General features: G+C 55.4%; 3 protein-coding genes across 3 annotated transcripts; 1 reads left to right on the plus strand and 2 right to left on the minus strand.

Annotated features, from left to right (window-relative positions):
- Positions 1–1,383: 1,383 nt before the first annotated feature.
- Positions 1,384–3,781, minus strand: LOC124575382 (plectin-like). Its single transcript, XM_047131185.1, has 2 exons — positions 3,271–3,781; positions 1,384–3,224 (listed from the first exon to the last, which is right to left on the minus strand). Exons 1-2 carry the CDS (start codon positions 3,779–3,781, stop codon positions 1,384–1,386), a joined length of 2,352 nt encoding a protein of 783 aa, XP_046987141.1.
- A 2,510-nt stretch (positions 3,782–6,291) lies between these two features.
- On the minus strand, positions 6,292–8,298 carry LOC124575383 (calponin homology domain-containing protein DDB_G0272472-like). The gene has a single exon (XM_047131186.1). The coding sequence runs from the start codon at positions 8,296–8,298 to the stop codon at positions 6,292–6,294; it is 2,007 nt and encodes a 668-aa protein (XP_046987142.1).
- A 496-nt stretch (positions 8,299–8,794) lies between these two features.
- Positions 8,795–10,229, plus strand: LOC124575385 (endochitinase A1-like). Its single transcript, XM_047131187.1, has 3 exons — positions 8,795–9,183; positions 9,225–9,524; positions 9,566–10,229. Exons 1-3 carry the CDS (start codon positions 8,795–8,797, stop codon positions 10,227–10,229), a joined length of 1,353 nt encoding a protein of 450 aa, XP_046987143.1.
- Positions 10,230–18,711: the final 8,482 nt, after the last annotated feature.

Consider the following 18,711-nt stretch of genomic DNA (forward strand, 5'->3'; position numbering starts at 1 on the left):
AGTTGTGCTTTCCTCTCAAGTAGTGGTGTCCTCACAAGTTGAGCAGTCCTGTTAAGCTAAGCTGCCCTCTCAAGTTGAATTGCCCCCTCAAGTTGAGCTGTCCTCTCAAGTTGAGCTGTCCTCTCAAGTTGAGCTGTCCTCACAAGTTGTGCTGTCCTCTCAAGTTGTGCTGTCCCCTCAAGTTGAGCTGTCCTCTCAAGTGTAGCTGTCCTCTCAAGTTGAGCTGTCCTCTCAAGTTGAGCTGTCCACTCAAGTTGAGCTGTCCTCTCAAGTTGAGCTGTCCTCTCAAGTTGAGCTGTCCTCTCAAGTTGAGCTGTCCTCTAAAGTTGAGCTGTCCTCTCAAGTTGAGCTGTCCTCTCAAGTTGAGCTGTCCTTTCAAGTAGAGCTGTCCTCGTAAGCTGTGCTGTCCTCGCAAGCCTTGCTGGCCTCGCAAGCTGTGCTGTCCTTGCAAGCTGTGCTGTCCTCGCAAGCTGTGCTGTCCTCGCAAGCCGTGCTGTCCTCGCAAGCCGTGCTGTCCTCGCAAGCCGTGCTGTCCTTGCAAGCTTTGCTGTCCTCGCAAGCTGTGCTGTCCTCGCAAGCTGTGCTGTCCGCGCAAGCTGTGCTGTCCTCGCAAGCTGTGCTGTCGTCTCAAGTTGAGCTGCACTCTCAAGTTGAGCTGCCCTCTTAAGTTGAGCTGTCCTCTCAAGTTGAGCTGTCAAGTTGAGCTGTCCTCTCAAGTTGAGCTGTCCTCGCAAGTTGAGCTGTCCTCTCAAGTTGAGCTGTCCTCTCAAGTTGAGCTGTCCTCGCAAGCCGTGCTGTCCTTGCAAGCCGTGCTGTCCTCGCCAGGTGTGCTGTCCTCACAAGCCGTGCTGTCCTTGCAGGCCGTGCTGTCCTCAGAAGCCGTGCTGTCCACGCAAGCCTTGCTGTCCTCGCAAGCCGTGCTGTCCTCACAAGCTTTGCTGTCCTCACAAGCTTTGCTGTCCTCGCAAGCTTTCCTGTCCTTGTAAGTTGTGCTGTCCTCTCAAGTTGAGCTGTCCTCTCAGGTTGAGGTGTCCTCTCAGGTTGAGATTTCCTCTCAAGTTGAGCTGTACACTGAAGTTGAGCTGCCCTCTCAAGTTGAGCTGCCCTCTCAAGTTGAGCTGCCCTCTCAAGTTGAGCTGCCCTCTCAAGTTGAGCTGCCCTCTGAAGCTGAGCAGCCCTCTCAAGTTGAGCAGTCCTCTCAAAGTTTGCTGTCCTCTGAAGTTGAGCTGTCCTCTCAAGTTGAGCTGTCCTCTCAAGTTCAGCTGTCCTCTCAAGTTGAGCTGTCCTCACAAGCTGTGATGTCCTTGCAAGCTGTGCCGTCCTCGCAAGCTGTGCCATCCTCGCAAGCTGTGCTGTCCTCGCAAGCTGTCCTGTCCTCGCAAGCTATGCTGTCCTCGCAACCTGTGCTGTCCTCGCAAGCTGTGCTGTCCTCGCAAGCTGTGCTGTCCTCGCAACCTGTGCTGTCCACGCAAGCTGTGCTGTCCCCGCAACCTGTGTTGTCCTCGCAAGCTGTGCTGTCCTCGCAAGCTGTGCTGTGCTGGCAAGCTGTGCCGTCTTTGTAAGCTGTGCCGTCCTCGCAAGCTGTGCCGTCCTCGCAAGCTGTGCTGTCCTCGCAAGCTGTGCTGTCCTCGCAAGCTGTGCTGTCCTCGCAAGCTCTGCTGTCCTCGTTAGCTGTGCTGTCCTCGCAAGCTGTGCTGTCCTCGCAAGCTGCGCTGTCCTCGCAAGCTGTACTGTCCTCGCAAGCTGTGCTGTCATCGCAAGCCTTGCTGTCCTCGCAAGCCGTGCTTTCCTCGCCAGCCGTGCTGTCTTCGCAAGCTTTGCTGTCTTCGCATGTTGTGCTTTCCTCTCAAGTAGTGCTGTCCTCTCAAGTTGGGCTGTCCTCTCAAGTTGAGCTGTCCTCTCAAGTTGAGCTGCCCACTCAAGTTGAGCTGTCCTCTCACGTTGTGCTGTCCTCTCAGGTTGTGCTGTCCTCTCAAGTTGAGCTGTCCTCTCAAGTTGAGCTGTCCTCTCAAGTTGAGCTGTCCTCTCAAGTTGAGCTGTCCTCTCAAGTTGAGCTGTCCTCTCAAGTTGAGCTGACCTCTCAAGTTGAGCTGTCCTCTCTAGTTGAGCTGTCCTCTCAAGTTGAGCTGTCCTCTCAAGTTGAGCTGTCCTATCATGTTGAGCTGTCCTCTCTAGTTGAGCTGTCATCTCTAGTTGAGCTGTCCTCTCAAGTTGAGCTGTCCTCTCAAGTTGAGCTGTCCTCTCAAGTTGAGCTGTCCTCTCAAGTTGAGCTGCCCTCTTATGTTGAGCTGTCCTCCAAAGTTGAGCTGTCCTCTCAAGTTGAGCTGTCCTCTCAAGTTGAGCTGTCCTCGCAAGCCGTGCTGTCCTCGCAAGTTGTGCTGTCATCGCAAGCTGTGCTGTCCTCGAAAGCTGTGCTGTCCCCACAATTTGTGCTGTCCTCGCAAGCTGTGCTCTCCTCGCAAGCTGTGCTGTCCTCGCGAGCCGTGCTGTCCTTGCGACTTTTGCTGTCCTCGCAAGCTTTGCTGTCCTCGCGAGCTTTGCTGTCCTCGCGACCTTTGCTGTTCTCGCAAGTTGTGCAGTCCTCGCAAGTTGTGCTGCCCTCTCAAGTTCAGCTGTCCTCACAAGTTGAGCTGCCCTCTCAAGTTGAGCTGCCCTCTCAAGTTGAGCTGCCCTCTCAAGTTGAGCTGCCCTCTTATGTTGAGCTGTCCTCCAAAGTTGAGCTGTCCTCTCAAGTTGAGCTGTCCTCTCAAGTAATGCTGTCCTCGCAAGCTGTGCTGTCCTCGCAAGCTGTGCTGTCCTCGCAGGCTGTGCTGTCCTCGCAAGCTGTGCTGTCCTCGCAAGCCGTGCTGTCCTTGCAAGCCGTGCTGTCCTCGGAAGCCGTGCTGTCCACGCAAGCCTTGCTGTCCTCGCAAGCCGTGCTGTCCTCACAAGCTTTGCTGTCCTCACAAGCTTTGCTGTCCTCGCAAGCTTTCCTGTCCTCGTAAGTTGTGCTGTCCTCTCAAGTTCAGCTGTCCTCTCAGGTTGAGGTGTCCTCTCAGGTTGAGATATCCTCTCAAGTTGAGCTGTACACTCAATTTGAGCTGCCCTCTCAAGTTGAGCTGCCCTCTCAAGTTGAGCTGCCCTCTCAAGTTGAGCTGCCCTCTGAAGCTGAGCAGCCCTCTCAAGTTGAGCAGTCCTCTCAAGTTTTGCTGTCCTCTGAAGTTGAGCTGTCCTCTCAAGTTGAGCTGTCCTGTCAAGTTGAGCTGTCCTCTCAAGTTGAGCTGTCCTCACAAGCTGTGATGTCCTTGCAAGCTGTGCCGTCCTCGCAAGCTGTGCCGTCCTTGCAAGCTGAGCCATCCTCACAAGCTGTGCTGTCCTCGCAAGCTGTCCTGTCCTCGCAAGCTATGCTGTCCTCGCAAGCTGTGCTGTCTTCGCAAGCTGTGCTGTCCTCGCAAGCCGTGCTGTCCTCGCAAGCTGTGCTGTCCTCGCAACCTGTGCTGTCCACGCAAGCTGTGCTGTCCCCGCAACCTGTGTTGTCCTCGCAAGCTGTGCCGTCTTTGTAAGCTGTGCCGTCCTCGCAAGCTGTGCCGTCCTCGCAAGCTGTGCTGTCCTCGCAAGCTGTGCTGTCCTCGCAAGCTGTGCTGTCCTCGCAAGCTGCGCTGTCCTCGCAAGCTGTACTGTCCTCGCAAGCTGTGCTGTCATCGCAAGCCGTGCTGTCCTCGCATACCGTGCTGTCCTCGCGAGCCGTGCTGTCCTCGCAAGCCGTGCTGTCCTCGCAAGCCATGCTGTCCTCGCAAGCCATGCTGTCCTCGCGAGCCGTGCTGTCCTTGCGAGCTTTGCTGTCCTCGTGAGCTTTGCTGTCCTCGCGAGCTTTGCTGTCCTTGCGACCTTTGCTGTTCTCGCAAGTTGTGCAGTCCTCGCAAGTTGTGCTGCCCTCTCAAGTTCAGCTGTCCTCACAAGTTGAGCTGCCCTCTCAAGTTGAGCTGCCCTCTTATGTTGAGCTGTCCTTCAAAGTTGAGCTGTCCTCTCAAGTTGAGCTGTCCTCTCAAGTAATGCTGTCCTCGCAAGCTGTGCTGTCCTCGCAAGCTGTGCTGTTCTCGCAAGCCGTGCTGTCCTCTCAAGTTGAGCTGCCCTCTCTAGTAGAGCTGTCCTCTCAACTTGAGCTGTCCTTTGAAGTTGAGCTGTCCTCTAAAGTTGAGCTGTCCTCTCAAGTTGAGCTGACCTCTCAAATTGAGATGTCCTCTCAAGTTGAGCTCTCCTTCAAGTTGAGCTGTCCTCTGAGGTTGAGCTGTCCTCTCTAGATGAGCTGTCCTCTCTAGATGAGCTGTCCTCTCAAGTTGAGCTGTCCTCTCAAGTTGAGCTGTCCTCTCAAGTTGAGCTGTTTTCTCAAGTTGAGCTGCCCTCTCAAGTTGAGCTGTCCTCTCAAGTTGAGCTGTCCTCTCAAGTTGAGCTGTCCTCTCAAGTTGAGCTGTCCTCTCAAGTTGAGCTGTCCTCTCAAGTTGAGCTGTCCTCTCAAGTTGAGCTGTCCTCCCAAGCCGTGCTGTCCTCGCAAGCTGTGCTCTCCTCGCAAGCTGTGCTGTCCTCGCAACCTGTGCTGTCCTCGCAAGCCGTGCTGTCCTCGCAAGCCGTGCTGTCCTCGCAAGACGTGCTGTCCTCGCAAGCCGTGCTGTCCTTGCAAGCCGTGCTGTCGTCGGAAGCCGTGCTGTCCTCGCAAGCCGTACTGTCATCGCTAGCTTTGCTGTCCTCGCAAGTTGTGCTGTCCTCGGAAGTTGTGCTGTCCTTTAAAGTTGAGCTGTCCTCTTCAGTTTGACTGTCCTGTCAAGTTGAGCTGTCCTCTCAAGTTGAGCTGTCCTCTCAAGTTGAGTTGTTCTCTCATATTGAGCTGTCCTCGCAAGCCGTGCTGTCCTCGCAAGCTGTGCTGTCCTTGCAAGCTTTGCTGTCCTCGAAAGTTGTGCTTTCCTCTCAAGTAGTGGTGTCCTCACAAGTTGAGCAGTCCTGTTAAGCTAAGCTGCCCTCTCAAGTTGAGCTGTCCTCTCAAGTTGAGCTGTCCTCTCAAGTTGAGCTGTCCTCTCAAGTTGTGCTGTCCTCTCAAGTTGTGCTGTCCCCTCAAGTTGAGCTGTCCTCTCAAGTGTAGCTGTCCTCTCAAGTTGAGCTGTCCTCTCAAGTTGAGCTGTCCACTCAAGTTGAGCTGTCCTCTCAAGTTGAGCTGTCCTCTCAAGTTGAGCTGTCCTCTCAAGATGAGCTGTCCTCTAAAGTTGAGCTGTCCTCTCAAGTTGAGCTGTCCTCTCAAGTTGAGCTGTCCTTTCAAGTAGAGCTGTCCTCGTAAGCTGTACTGTCCTCGCAAGCCTTGCTGGCCTCGCAAGCTGTGCTGTCCTTGCAAGCTGTGCTGTCCTCGCAAGCTGTGCTGTCCTCGCAAGCCGTGCTGTCCTCGCAAGCCGTGCTGTCCTCGCAAGCCGTGCTGTCCTCGCAAGCTTTGCTGTCCTCGCAAGCTGTGCTGTCCTCGCAAGCTGTGCTGTCCGCGCAAGCTGTGCTGTCCTCGCAAGCTGTGCTGTCGTCTCAAGTTGAGCTGCCCTCTCAAGTTGAGCTGCCCTCTTAAGTTGAGCTGTCCTCTCAAGTTGAGCTGTCAAGTTGAGCTGCCCTCTCAAGTTGAGCTGTCCTCGCAAGTTGAGCTGTCCTCTCAAGTTGAGCTGTCCTCTCAAGTTGAGCTGTCCTCGCAAGCCGTGCTGTCCTTGCAAGCCGTGCTGTCCTCGCCAGGTGTGCTGTCCTCACAAGCCGTGCTGTCCTTGCAAGCCGTGCTGTCCTCGGAAGCCGTGCTGTCCACGCAAGCCTTGCTGTCCTCGCAAGCCGTGCTGTCCTCACAAGCTTTGCTGTCCTCACAAGCTTTGCTGTCCTCGCAAGCTTTCCTGTCCTTGTAAGTTGTGCTGTCCTCTCAAGTTGAGCTGTCCTCTCAGGTTGAGGTGTCCTCTCAGGTTGAGATTTCCTCTCAAGTTGAGCTGTACACTGAAGTTGAGCTGCCCTCTCAAGTTGAGCTGCCCTCTCAAGTTGAGCTGCCCTCTCAAGTTGAGCTGCCCTCTCAAGTTGAGCTGCCCTCTGAAGCTGGGCAGCCCTCTCAAGTTGAGCAGTCCTCTCAAGTTTTGCTGTCCTCTGAAGTTGAGCTGTCCTCTCAAGTTGAGCTGTCCTCTCAAGTTCAGCTGTCCTCTCAAGTTGAGCTGTCCTCACAAGCTGTGATGTCCTTGCAAGCTGTGCCGTCCTCGCAAGCTGTGCCATCCTCGCAAGCTGTGCTGTCCTCGCAAGCTGTCCTGTCCTCGCGAGCTATGCTGTCCTCGCAAGCTGTGCTGTCCTCGCAAGCTGTGCTGTCCTCGCAAGCTGTGCTGTCCTCGCAACCTGTGCTGTCCACGCAAGCTGTGCTGTCCCCGCAACCTGTGTTGTCCTCGCAAGCTGTGCTGTCCTCGCAAGCTGTGCTGTGCTCGCAAGCTGTGCCGTCTTTGTAAGCTGTGCCGTCCTCGCAAGCTGTGCCGTCCTCGCAAGCTGTGCTGTCCTCGCAAGCTGTGCTGTCCTCGCAAGCTGTGCTGTCCTCGCAAGCTGTGCTGTCCTCGTTAGCTGTGCTGTCCTCGCAAGCTGTGCTGTCCTCGCAAGCTGCGCTGTCCTCGCAAGCTGTACTGTCCTCGCAAGCTGTGCTGTCATCGCAAGCCTTGCTGTCCTCGCAAGCCGTGATTTCCTCGCCAGCCGTGCTGCCTTCGCAAGCTTTGCTGTCTTCACATGTTGTGCTTTCCTCTCAAGTAGTGCTGTCCTCTCAAGTTGGGCTGTCCTCTCAAGTTGAGCTGTCCTCTCAAGTTGAGCTGCCCACTCAAGTTGAGCTGTCCTCTCACGTTGTGCTGTCCTCTCAGGTTGGGCTGTCCTCTCAATTTGAGCTGTCCTCTCAAGTTGAGCTGTCCTCTCAAGTTGAGCTGACCTCTCAAGTTGAGCTGTCCTCTCTAGTTGAGCTGTCCTCTCAAGTTGAGCTGTCCTCTCAAGTTGAGCTGTCCTATCATGTTGAGCTGTCCTCTCTAGTTGAGCTGTCATCTCTAGTTGAGCTGTCCTCTCAAGTTGAGCTGTCCTCTCAAGTTGAGCTGTCCTCTCAAGTTGAGCTGTCCTCTCAAGTTGAGCTGTCCTCTCAAGTTGAGCTGACCTCTCAAGTTGAGCTGTCCTCTCTAGTTGAGCTGTCCTCTCAAGTTGAGCTGTCCTCTCAAGTTGAGCTGTCCTATCATGTTGAGCTGTCCTCTCTAGTTGAGCAGTCATCTCTAGTTGAGCTGTCCTCTCAAGTTGAGCTGTCCTCTCAAGTTGAGCTGTCCTCTCAAGTTGAGCTGTCCTCTCAAGTTGAGCTGCCCTCTTATGTTGAGCTGTCCTCCAAAGTTGAGCTGTCCTCTCAAGTTGAGCTGTCCTCTCAAGTTGAGCTGTCCTCGCAAGCTGTGCTGTCCTCGCGAGCCGTGCTGTCCTTGCGACTTTTGCTGTCCTCGCAAGCTTTGCTGTCCTCGCGAGCTTTGCTGTCCTCGCGACCTTTGCTGTTCTCGCAAGTTGTGCAGTCCTCGCAAGTTGTGCTGCCCTCTCAAGTTCAGCTGTCCTCACAAGTTGAGCTGCCCTCTCAAGTTGAGCTGCCCTCTCAAGTTGAGCTGCCCTCTCAAGTTGAGCTGCCCTCTTATGTTGAGCTGTCCTCCAAAGTTGAGCTGTCCTCTCAAGTTGAGCTGTCCTCTCAAGTAATGCTGTCCTCGCAAGCTGTGCTGTCCTCGCAAGCTGTTCTGTCCTCGCAAGCTGTGCTGTCCTCGCAAGCTGTGCTGTCCTCGCAAGCCGTGCTGTCCTTGCAAGCCGTGCTGTCCTCGGAAGCCGTGCTGTCCACGCAAGCCTTGCTGTCCTCGCAAGCCGTGCTGTCCTCACAAGCTTTGCTGTCCTCACAAGCTTTGCTGTCCTCGCAAGCTTTCCTGTCCTCGTAAGTTGTGCTGTCCTCTCAAGTTCAGCTGTCCTCTCAGGTTGAGGTGTCCTCTCAGGTTGAGATTTCCTCTCAAGTTGAGCTGTACACTCAATTTGAGCTGCCCTCTCAAGTTGAGCTGCCCTCTCAAGTTGAGCTGCCCTCTCAAGTTGAGCTGCCCTCTGAAGCTGAGCAGCCCTCTCAAGTTGAGCAGTCCTCTCAAGTTTTGCTGTCCTCTGAAGTTGAGCTGTCCTCTCAAGTTGAGCTGTCCTGTCAAGTTGAGCTGTCCTCTCAAGTTGAGCTGTCCTCGCAAGCTGTGATGTCCTTGCAAGCTGTGCCGTCCTCGCAAGCTGTGCCGTCCTCGCAAGCTGAGCCATCCTCACAAGCTGTGCTGTCCTCGCAAGCTGTCCTGTCCTCGCAAGCTATGCTGTCCTCGCAAGCTGTGCTGTCTTCGCAAGCTGTGCTGTCCTCGCAAGCCGTGCTGTCCTCGCAAGCTGTGCTGTCCTCGCAACCTGTGCTGTCCACGCAAGCTGTGCTGTCCCCGCAACCTGTGTTGTCCTCGCAAGCTGTGCTGTCCTCGCAAGCTGTGCTGTCCTCGCAAGCTGTGCCGTCTTTGTAAGCTGTGCCGTCCTCGCAAGCTGTGTATCCTCGCAAGCTGTGCTGTCCTCGCAAGCTGTGCTGTCCTCGCAAGCTGTGCTGTCCTCGCAAGCTGCGCTGTCCTCGCAAGCTGTACTGTCCTCGCAAGCTGTGCTGTCATCGCAAGCCGTGCTGTCCTCGCATACCGTGCTGTCCTCGCGAGCCGTGCTGTCCTCGCAAGCCGTGCTATCCTCGCAAGCCGTGCTGTCCTCGCAAGCCGTGCTGTCCTCGCAAGCCATGCTGTCCTCGCGAGCCGTGCTGTCCTTGCGAGCTTTGCTGTCCTCGCGAGCTTTGCTGTCCTCGCGAGCTTTGCTGTCCTCGCGACCTTTGCTGTTCTCGCAAGTTGTGCAGTCCTCGCAAGTTCTGCTGCCCTCTCAAGTTCAGCTGTCCTCACAAGTTGAGCTGCCCTCTCAAGTTGAGCTGCCCTCTTATGTTGAGCTGTCCTCCAAAGTTGAGCTGTCCTCTCAAGTTGAGCTGTCCTCTCAAGTAATGCTGTCCTCGCAAGCCGTGCTGTCCTCGCAAGCTGTGCTGTCCTCGCAACCTGTGCTGTCCACGCAAGCTGTGCTGTCCCCGCAACCTGTGTTGTCCTCGCAAGCTGTGCTGTCCTCGCAAGCTGTGCTGTCCTCGCAAGCTGTGCCGTCTTTGTAAGCTGTGCCGTCCTCGCAAGCTGTGTATCCTCGCAAGCTGTGCTGTCCTCGCAAGCTGTGCCGTCCTCGCAAGCTGTGCCGTCCTCGCAAGCTGAGCCATCCTCACAAGCTGTGCTGTCCTCGCAAGCTGTCCTGTCCTCGCAAGCTATGCTGTCCTCGCAAGCTGTGCTGTCTTCGCAAGCTGTGCTGTCCTCGCAAGCCGTGCTGTCCTCGCAAGCTGTGCTGTCCTCGCAACCTGTGCTGTCCACGCAAGCTGTGCTGTCCCCGCAACCTGTGTTGTCCTCGCAAGCTGTGCTGTCCTCGCAAGCTGTGCTGTCCTCGCAAGCTGTGCCGTCTTTGTAAGCTGTGCCGTCCTCGCAAGCTGTGTATCCTCGCAAGCTGTGCTGTCCTCGCAAGCTGTGCTGTCCTCGCAAGCTGTGCTGTCCTCGCAAGCTGCGCTGTCCTCGCAAGCTGTACTGTCCTCGCAAGCTGTGCTGTCATCGCAAGCCGTGCTGTCCTCGCATACCGTGCTGTCCTCGCGAGCCGTGCTGTCCTCGCAAGCCGTGCTATCCTCGCAAGCCGTGCTGTCCTCGCAAGCTGTGCTCTCCTCGCAAGGTGTGCTGCCCTCGCAACCTGTGCTGTCCTCGCAAGCCGTGCTGTCCTCGCAAGCCGTGCTGTCCTCGCAAGACGTGCTGTCCTCGCAAGCCGTGCTGTCCTCGCAAGCCGTGCTGTCGTCGGAAGCCGTGCTGTCCTCGCAAGCCGTACTGTCATCGCTAGCTTTGCTGTCCTCGCAAGTTGTGCTGTCCTCGGAAGTTGTACTGTCCTTTAAAGTTGAGCTGTCCTCTTCAGTTGGACTGTCCTCTCAAGTTGAGCTGTCCTCTCAAGTTGAGCTGTCCTCTCAAGTTGAGTTGTTCTCTCATATTGAGCTGTCCTCGCAAGCCGTGCTGTCCTCGCAAGCTGTGCTGTCCTTGCAAGCTTTGCTGTCCTCGAAAGTTGTGCTTTCCTCTCAAGTAGTGGTGTCCTCGCAAGTTGAGCAGTCCTGTTAAGCTAAGCTGCCCTCTCAAGTTGAATTGCCCTCTCAAGTTGAGCTGTCCTCTCAAGTTGAGCTGTCCTCTCAAGTTGAGCTGTCCTCACAAGTTGTGCTGTCCTCTCAAGTTGTGCTGTCCCCTCAAGTTGAGCTGTCCTCTCAAGTGTAGCTGTCCTCTCAAGTTGAGCTGTCCTCTCAAGTTGAGCTGTCCACTCAAGTTGAGCTGTCCTCTCAAGTTGAGCTGTCCTCTCAAGTTGAGCTGTCCTCTCAAGTTGAGCTGTCCTCTAAAGTTGAGCTGTCCCCTCAAGTTGAGCTGTCCTCTCAAGTTGAGCTGTCCTTTCAAGTAGAGCTGTCCTCGTAAGCTGTACTGTCCTCGCAAGCCTTGCTGGCCTCGCAAGCTGTGCTGTCCTTGCAATCTGTGCTGTCCTCGCAAGCTGTGCTGTCCTCGCAAGCCGTGCTGTCCTCGCAAGCCGTGCTGTCCTCGCAAGCCAAGCTGTCCTCGCAAGCTTTGCTGTCCTCGCAAGCTGTGCTGTCCTCGCAAGCTGTGCTGTCCGCGCAAGCTGTGCTGTCCTCGCAAGCTGTGCTGTCGTCTCAAGTTGAGCTGCCCTCTCAAGTTGAGCTGCCCTCTTAAGTTGAGCTGTCCTCTCAAGTTGAGCTGTCAAGTTGAGCTGTCCTCTCAAGTTGAGCTGTCCTTGCAAGTTGAGCTGTCCTCTCAAGTTGAGCTGTCCTCTCAAGTTGAGCTGTCCTCGCAAGCCGTGCTGTCCTTGCAAGCCGTGCTGTCCTCGCCAGGTGTGCTGTCCTCACAAGCCGTGCTGTCCTTGCAAGCCGTGCTGTCCTCGGAAGCCGTGCTGTCCACGCAAGCCTTGCTGTCCTCGCAAGCCGTGCTGTCCTCACAAGCTTTGCTGTCCTCACAAGCTTTGCTGTCCTCGCAAGCTTTCCTGTCCTTGTAAGTTGTGCTGTCCTCTCAAGTTGAGCTGTCCTCTCAGGTTGAGGTGTCCTCTCAGGTTGAGATTTCCTCTCAAGTTGAGCTGTACACTGAAGTTGAGCTGCCCTCTCAAGTTGAGCTGCCCTCTCAAGTTGAGCTGCCCTCTCAAGTTGAGCTGCCCTCTCAAGTTGAGCTGCCCTCTGAAGCTGAGCAGCCCTCTCAAGTTGAGCAGTCCTCTCAAGTTTTGCTGTCCTCTGAAGTTGAGCTGTCCTCTCAAGTTGAGCTGTCCTCTCAAGTTCAGCTGTCCTCTCAAGTTGAGCTGTCCTCGCAAGCTGTGATGTCCTTGCAAGCTGTGCCGTCCTCACAAGCTGTGCCATCCTCGCAAGCTGTGCTGTCCTCGCAAGCTGTCCTGTCCTCGCAAGCTATGCTGTCCTCGCAACCTGTGCTGTCCTCGCAAGCTGTGCTGTCCTCGCAAGCTGTGCTGTCCTCGCAACCTGTGCTGTCCACGCAAGCTGTGCTGTCCGCGCAAGCTGTGCTGTCCTCGCAAGCTGTGCTGTCGTCTCAAGTTGAGCTGCCCTCTCAAGTTGAGCTGCCCTCTTAAGTTGAGCTGTCCTCTCAAGTTGAGCTGTCAAGTTGAGCTGTCCTCTCAAGTTGAGCTGTCCTTGCAAGTTGAGCTGTCCTCTCAAGTTGAGCTGTCCTCTCAAGTTGAGCTGTCCTCGCAAGCCGTGCTGTCCTTGCAAGCCGTGCTGTCCTCGCCAGGTGTGCTGTCCTCACAAGCCGTGCTGTCCTTGCAAGCCGTGCTGTCCTCGGAAGCCGTGCTGTCCACGCAAGCCTTGCTGTCCTCGCAAGCCGTGCTGTCCTCACAAGCTTTGCTGTCCTCACAAGCTTTGCTGTCCTCGCAAGCTTTCCTGTCCTTGTAAGTTGTGCTGTCCTCTCAAGTAGTGCTGTCCTCTCAAGTTGGGCTGTCCTCTCAAGTTGAGCTGTCCTCTCAAGTTGAGCTGCCCACTCAAGTTGAGCTGTCCTCTCACGTTGTGCTGTCCTCTCAGGTTGGGCTGTCCTCTCAATTTGAGCTGTCCTCTCAAGTTGAGCTGTCCTCTCAAGTTGAGCTGTCCTCTCAAGTTGAGCTGTCCTCTCAAGTTGAGCTGTCCTCTCAAGTTGAGCTGACCTCTCAAGTTGAGCTGTCCTCTCTAGTTGAGCTGTCCTCTCAAGTTGAGCTGTCCTCTCAAGTTGAGCTGTCCTATCATGTTGAGCTGTCCTCTCTAGTTGAGCTGTCATCTCTAGTTGAGCTGTCCTCTCAAGTTGAGCTGTCCTCTCAAGTTGAGCTGTCCTCTCAAGTTGAGCTGTCCTCTCAAGTTGAGCTGCCCTCTTATGTTGAGCTGTCCTCCAAAGTTGAGCTGTCCTCTCAAGTTGAGCTGTCCTCTCAAGTTGAGCTGTCCTCGCAAGCCGTGCTGTCCTCGCAAGTTGTGCTGTCATCGCAAGCTGTGCTGTCCTCGAAAGCTGTGCTGTCCTCCCAATTTGTGCTGTCCTCGCAAGCTGTGCTCTCCTCGCAAGCTGTGCTGTCCTCGCGAGCCGTGCTGTCCTTGCGACTTTTGCTGTCCTCACAAGCTTTGCTGTCCTCATGAGCTTTGCTGTCCTCGCGACCTTTGCTGTTCTCGCAAGTTGTGCAGTCCTCGCCAGTTGTGCTGCCCTCTCAAGTTCAGCTGTCCTCACAAGTTGAGCTGCCCTCTCAAGTTGAGCTGCCCTCTCAAGTTGAGCTGCCCTCTCAAGTTGAGCTGCCCTCTTATGTTGAGCTGTCCTCCAAAGTTGAGCTGTCCTCTCAAGTTGAGCTGTCCTCTCAAGTAATGCTGTCCTCGCAAGCTGTGCTGTCCTCGTAAGCTGTGCTGTCCTCGCAAGCTGTGCTGTCCTCGCAAGCTGTGCTGTCCTCGCAAGCCGTGCTGTCCTTGCAAGCCGTGCTGTCCTCGGAAGCCGTGCTGTCCACGCAAGCCTTGCTGTCCTCGCAAGCCGTGCTGTCCTCTCAAGCTTTGCTGTCCTCACAAGCTTTGCTGTCCTCGCAAGCTTTCCTGTCCTCGTAAGTTGTGCTGTCCTCTCAAGTTCAGCTGTCCTCTCAGGTTGAGGTGTCCTCTCAGGTTGAGATTTCCTCTCAAGTTGAGCTGTACACTCAATTTGAGCTGCCCTCTCAAGTTGAGCTGCCCTCTCAAGATGAGCTGCCCTCTCAAGTTGAGCTGCCCTCTGAAGCTGAGCAGCCCTCTCAAGTTGAGCAGTCCTCTCAAGTTTTGCTGTCCTCTGAAGTTGAGCTGTCCTCTCAAGTTGAGCTGTCCTGTCAAGTTGAGCTGTCCTCTCAAGTTGAGCTGTCCTCGCAAGCTGTGATGTCCTTGCAAGCTGTGCCGTCCTCGCAAGCTGTGCCGTCCTCGCAAGCTGAGCCATCCTCACAAGCTGTGCTGTCCTCGCAAGCTGTCCTGTCCTCGCAAGCTATGCTGTCCTCGCAAGCTGTGCTGTCTTCGCAAGCTGTGCTGTTCTCGCAAGCCATGCTGTCCTCGCAACCTGTGCTGTCCTTGCAACCTGTGCTGTCCACGCAAGCTGTGCTGTCCCCGCAACCTGTGTTGTCCTCGCAAGCTGTGCTGTCCTCGCAAGCTGTGCTGTCCTTGCAAGCTGTGCCGTCTTTGTAAGCTGTGCCGTCCTCGCAAGCTGTGCCGTCCTCGCAAGCTGTGCTGTCCTCGCAAGCTGTGCTGTCCTCGCAAGCTGTGCTGTCCTCGCAAGCTGCGCTGTCCTCGCAAGCTGTACTGTCCTCGCAAGCTGTGCTGTCATCGCAAGCCGTGCTGTCCTCGCATACCGTGCTGTCCTCGCGAGCCGTGCTGTCCTCGCAAGCCGTGCTGTCCTCGCAAGCCGTGCTGTCCTCGCAAGCCGTGCTGTCCTCGCAAGCCATGCTGTCCTCGCGAGCCGTGCTGTCCTTGCGAGCTTTGCTGTCCTCGCAGGCTTTGCTGTCCTCGCGAGCTTTGCTGTCCTCGCGACCTTTGCTGTTCTCGCAAGTTGTGCAGTCCTCGCAAGTTGTGCTGCCCTCTCAAGTTCAGCTGTCCTCACAAGTTGAGCTGCCCTCTCAAGTTGAGCTGCCCTCTCAAGTTGAGCTGCCCTCTCAAGTTGAGCTGCCCTCTCAAGTTGAGCTGCCCTCTTATGTTGAGCTGTCCTCCAAAGTTGAGCTGTCCTCTCAAGTTGAGCTGTCCTCTCCAGTAATGCTGTCCTCGCAAGCTGTGCTGTCCTCGCAAGCTGTGCTGTTCTCGCAAGCCGTGCTGTCCTCTCAAGTTGAGCTGCTTTCTCTAGTAGAGCTGTCCTCTCAACTTTAGCTGTCCTTTGAAGTTGAGCTGTCCTCTAAAGTTGAGCTGTCCTCTCAAGTTGAGCTGACCTCTCAAATTGAGATGTCCTCTCAAGTTGAGCTCTCCTTCAAGTTGAGCTGTCCTCTGAAGTTGAGCTGTCCTCTCTAGATGAGCTGTCCTCTCTAGATGAGCTGTCCTCTCAAGTTGAGCTGTCCTCTCAAGTTGAGCTGTCCTCTCAAGTTGAGCTGTCCTCTCAAGTTGAGCTGTCCTCTCAAGTTGAGCTGTCCTCTCAAGTTGAGCTGTCCTCTCAAGTTGAGCTGTCCTCTCAAGTTGAGCTGTCCTCTCAAGTTGAGCTGTCCTCTCAAGTTGAGCTGTCCTCTCAAGTTGAGCTGTCCTCGCAAGCCGTGCTGTCATCGCAAGCTGTGCTCTCCTCGCAAGCTGTGCTTTCCTCGCAACCTGTGCTGTCCTCGCAAGCCGTGCTGTCCTCGCAAGCCGTGCTGTCCTCGCAAGACATGCTGTCCTCGCAAGCCGTGCTGTCCTCGCAAGCCGTGCTGTCGTCGGAAGCCGTGCTGTCCTCGCAAGCCGTGCTGTCATCGCTAGCTTTGCTGTCCTCGCAAGTTGTGCTGTCCTCGGAAGTTGTGCTGTCCTTTAAAGTTGAGCTGTCCTCTTCAGTTGGTCTGTCCTCTCAAGTTGAGCTGTCCTCTCAAGTTGAGCTGTCCTCTCAAGTTGAGTTGTTCTCTCATATTGAGCTGTCCTCGCAAGCCGTGCTGTCCTCGCAAGCTGTGCTGTCCTTGCGAGCTTTGCTGTCCTCGAAAGTTGTGCTTTCCTCTCAAGTAGTGGTGTCCTCGCAAGTTGAGCAGTGCTGTTAAGCTAAGCTGCCCTCTCAAGTTGAATTGCCCTCTCAAGTTGAGCTGTCCTCTCAAGTTGAGCTGTCCTCTCAAGTTGAGCTGTCCTCACAAGTTGTGCTGTCCTCTCAAGTTGTGCTGTCCCCTCAAGTTGAGCTGTCCTCTCAAGTGTAGCTGTCCTCTCAAGTTGAGCTGTCCTCTCAAGTTGAGCTGTCCACTCAAGTTGAGCTGTCCTCTCAAGTTGAGCTGTCCTCTCAAGTTGAGCTGTCCTCTCAAGTTGAGCTGTCCTCTAAAGTTGAGCTGTCCTCTCAAGTTGAGCTGTCCTCTCAAGTTGAGCTGTCCACTCAAGTTGAGCTGTCCTCTCAAGTTGAGCTGTCCTCTCAAGTTGAGCTGTCCTCTCAAGTTGAGCTGCCCTCTGAAGCTGAGCAGCCCTCTCAAGTTGAGCAGTCCTCTCAAGTTTTGCTGTCCTCTGAAGTTGAGCTGTCCTCTCAAGTTGAGCTGTCCTCTCAAGTTCAGCTGTCCTCTCAAGTTGAGCTGTCCTCACAAGCTGTGATGTCCTTGCAAGCTGTGCCGTCCTCGCAAGCTGTGCCATCCTCGCAAGCTGTGCTGTCCTCGCAAGCTGTCCTGTCCTCGCGAGCTATGCTGTCCTCGCAAGCTGTGCTGTCCTCGCAAGCTGTGCTGTCCTCGCAAGCTGTGCTGTCCTCGCAACCTGTGCTGTCCACGCAAGCTGTGCTGTCCCCGCAACCTGTGTTGTCCTCGCAAGCTGTGCTCTCCTCGCAAGCTGTGCTGTGCTCGCAAGCTGTGCCGTCTTTGTAAGCTGTGCCGTCCTCGCAAGCTGTGCCGTCCTCGCAAGCTGTGCTGTCCTCGCAAGCTGTGCTGTCCTCGCAAGCTGTGCTGTCCTCGCAAGCTGTGCTGTCCTCGTTAGCTGTGCTGTCCTCGCAAGCTGTGCTGTCCTCGCAAGCTGCGCTGTCCTCGCAAGCTGTACTGTCCTCGCAAGCTGTGCTGTCATCGCAAGCCTTGCTGTCCTCGCAAGCCGTGCTTTCCTCGCCAGCCGTGCTGCCTTCGCAAGCTTTGCTGTCTTCACATGTTGTGCTTTCCTCTCAAGTAGTGCTGTCCTCTCAAGTTGGGCTGTCCTCTCAAGTTGAGCTGTCCTCTCAAGTTGAGCTGCCCACTCAAGTTGAGCTGTCCTCTCACGTTGTGCTGTCCTCTCAGGTTGGGCTGTCCTCTCAATTTGAGCTGTCCTCTCAAGTTGAGCTGTCCTCTCAAGTTGAGCTGACCTCTCAAGTTGAGCTGTCCTCTCTAGTTGAGCTGTCCTCTCAAGTTGAGCTGTCCTCTCAAGTTGAGCTGTCCTATCATGTTGAGCTGTCCTCTCTAGTTGAGCTGTCATCTCTAGTTGAGCTGTCCTCTCAAGTTGAGCTGTCCTCTCAAGTTGAGCTGTCCTCTCAAGTTGAGCTGTCCTCTCAAGTTGAGCTGTCCTCTCAAGTTGAGCTGACCTCTCAAGTTGAGCTGTCCTCTCTAGTTGAGCTGTCCTCTCAAGTTGAGCTGTCCTCTCAAGTTGAGCTGTCCTATCATGTTGAGCTGTCCTCTCTAGTTGAGCTGTCATCTCTAGTTGAGCTGTCCTCTCAAGTTGAGCTGTCCTCTCAAGTTGAGCTGTCCTCTCAAGTTGAGCTGTCCTCTCAAGTTGAGCTGCCCTCTTATGTTGAGCTGTCCTCCAAAGTTGAGCTGTCCTCTCAAGTTGAGCTGTCCTCTCAAGTTGAGCTGTCCTCGCAAGCTGTGCTGTCCTCGCGAGCCGTGCTGTCCTTGCGACTTTTGCTGTCCTCGCAAGCTTTGCTGTCCTCGCGAGCTTTGCTGTCCTCGCGACCTTTGCTGTTCTCGCAAGTTGTGCAGTCCTCGCAAGTTGTGCTGCCCTCTCAAGTTCAGCTGTCCTCACAAGTTGAGCTGCCCTCTCAAGTTGAGCTGCCCTCTCAAGTTGAGCTGCCCTCTCAAGTTGAGCTGCCCTCTTATGTTGAGCTGTCCTCCAAAGTTGAGCTGTCCTCTCAAGTTGAGCTGTCCTCTCAAGTAATGCTGTCCTCGCAAGCTGTGCTGTCCTCGCAAGCTGTTCTGTCCTCGCAAGCTGTGCTGTCCTCGCAAGCTGTGCTGTCCTCGCAAGCCGTGCTGTCCTTGCAAGCCGTGCTGTCCTCGGAAGCCGTGCTGTCCACGCAAGCCTTGCTGTCCTCGCAAGCCGTGCTGTCCTCACAAGCTTTGCTGTCCTCACAAGCTTTGCTGTCCTCGCAAGCTTTCCTGTCCTCGTAAGTTGTGCTGTCCTCTCAAGTTCAGCTGTCCTCTCAGGTTGAGGTGTCCTCTCAGGTTGAGATTTCCTCTCAAGTTGAGCTGTACACTCAATTTGAGCTGCCCTCTCAAGTTGAGCTGCCCTCTCAAGTTGAGCTGCCCTCTCAAGTTGAGCTGCCCTCTGAAGCTTTGCAGCCCTCTCAAGTTGAGCAGTCCTCTCAAGTTTTGCTGTCCTCTGAAGTTGAGCTGTCCTCTCAAGTTGAGCTGTCCTGTCAAGTTGAGCTGTCCTCTCAAGTTGAGCTGTCCTCGCAAGCTGTGATGTCCTTGCAAGCTGTGCCGTCCTCGCAAGCTGTGCCGTCCTCGCAAGCTGAGCCATCCTCACAAGCTGTGCTGTCCTCGCAAGCTGTCCTGTCCTCGCAAGCTATGCTGTCCTCGCAAGCTGTGCTGTCTTCGCAAGCTGTGCTGTCCTCGCAAGCCGTGCTGTCCTCGCAAGCTGTGCTGTCCTCGCAACCTGTGCTGTCCACGCAAGCTGTGCTGTCCCCACAACCTGTGTTGTCCTCGCAAGCTGTGCTGTCCTCGCAAGCTGTGCTGTCCTCGCAAGCTGTGCCGTCTTTGTAAGCTGTGCCGTCCTCGCAAGCTGTGTATCCTCGCAAGCTGTGCTGTCCTCGCAAGCTGTGCTGTCCTCGCAAGCTGTGCTGTCCTCGCAAGCTGCGCTGTCCTCGCAAGCTGTACTGTCCTCGCAAGCTGTGCTGTCATCGCAAGCCGTGCTGTCCTCGCATACCGTGCTGTCCTCGCGAGCCGTGCTGTCCTCGCAAGCCGTGCTATCCTCGCAAGCCGTGCTGTCCTCGCAAGCCGTGCTGTCCTCGCAAGCCATGCTGTCCTCGCGAGCCGTGCTGTCCTTGCGAGCTTTGCTGTCCTCGCGAGCTTTGCTGTCCTCGCGAGCTTTGCTGTCCTCGCGACCTTTGCTGTTCTCGCAAGTTGTGCAGTCCTCGCAAGTTCTGCTGCCCTCTCAAGTTCAGCTGTCCTCACAAGTTGAGCTGCCCTCTCAAGTTGAGCTGCCCTCTTATGTTGAGCTGTCCTCCAAAGTTGAGCTGTCCTCTCAAGTTGAGCTGTCCTCTCAAGTAATGCTGTCCTCACAAGCTGTGCTGTCCGCGC

The sequence above is a fragment of the Schistocerca americana genome, unplaced genomic scaffold (assembly GCF_021461395.2).
Source record: "Schistocerca americana isolate TAMUIC-IGC-003095 unplaced genomic scaffold, iqSchAmer2.1 HiC_scaffold_240, whole genome shotgun sequence".
In the NCBI taxonomy this organism is placed as follows: Eukaryota; Metazoa; Arthropoda; class Insecta; order Orthoptera; family Acrididae; genus Schistocerca; species Schistocerca americana.

Bases quoted from the DNA above. Each gene is read 5' to 3' on its own strand.
- LOC124575383 (XM_047131186.1), bottom strand. From the start codon at position 8,298: ATGGCTCAGCTTGCGAGGACGGCACAGCTTGCGAGGACGGCACAGCTT.
- LOC124575385 (XM_047131187.1), top strand. From the start codon at position 8,795: ATGCTGTCCTCGCGAGCCGTGCTGTCCTTGCGAGCTTTGCTGTCCTCG. The intron at 9,184-9,224 runs GCAAGCTGTGCC...CGTCCTCGCAAG, and splicing joins TCGCAAGCTGTGCTGTCCTC to CTGTGTATCCTCGCAAGCTG. The intron at 9,525-9,565 runs GCAAGCTGTGCC...CGTCCTCGCAAG, and splicing joins TCGCAAGCTGTGCTGTCCTC to CTGTGTATCCTCGCAAGCTG.
- LOC124575382 (XM_047131185.1), bottom strand. From the start codon at position 3,781: ATGGCTTGCGAGGACAGCATGGCTTGCGAGGACAGCACGGCTTGCGAG. The intron at 3,225-3,270 runs GTGAGGACAGCT...TTGACAGGACAG, and splicing joins TTGCAAGGACATCACAGCTT to CTCAACTTGAGAGGACAGCT.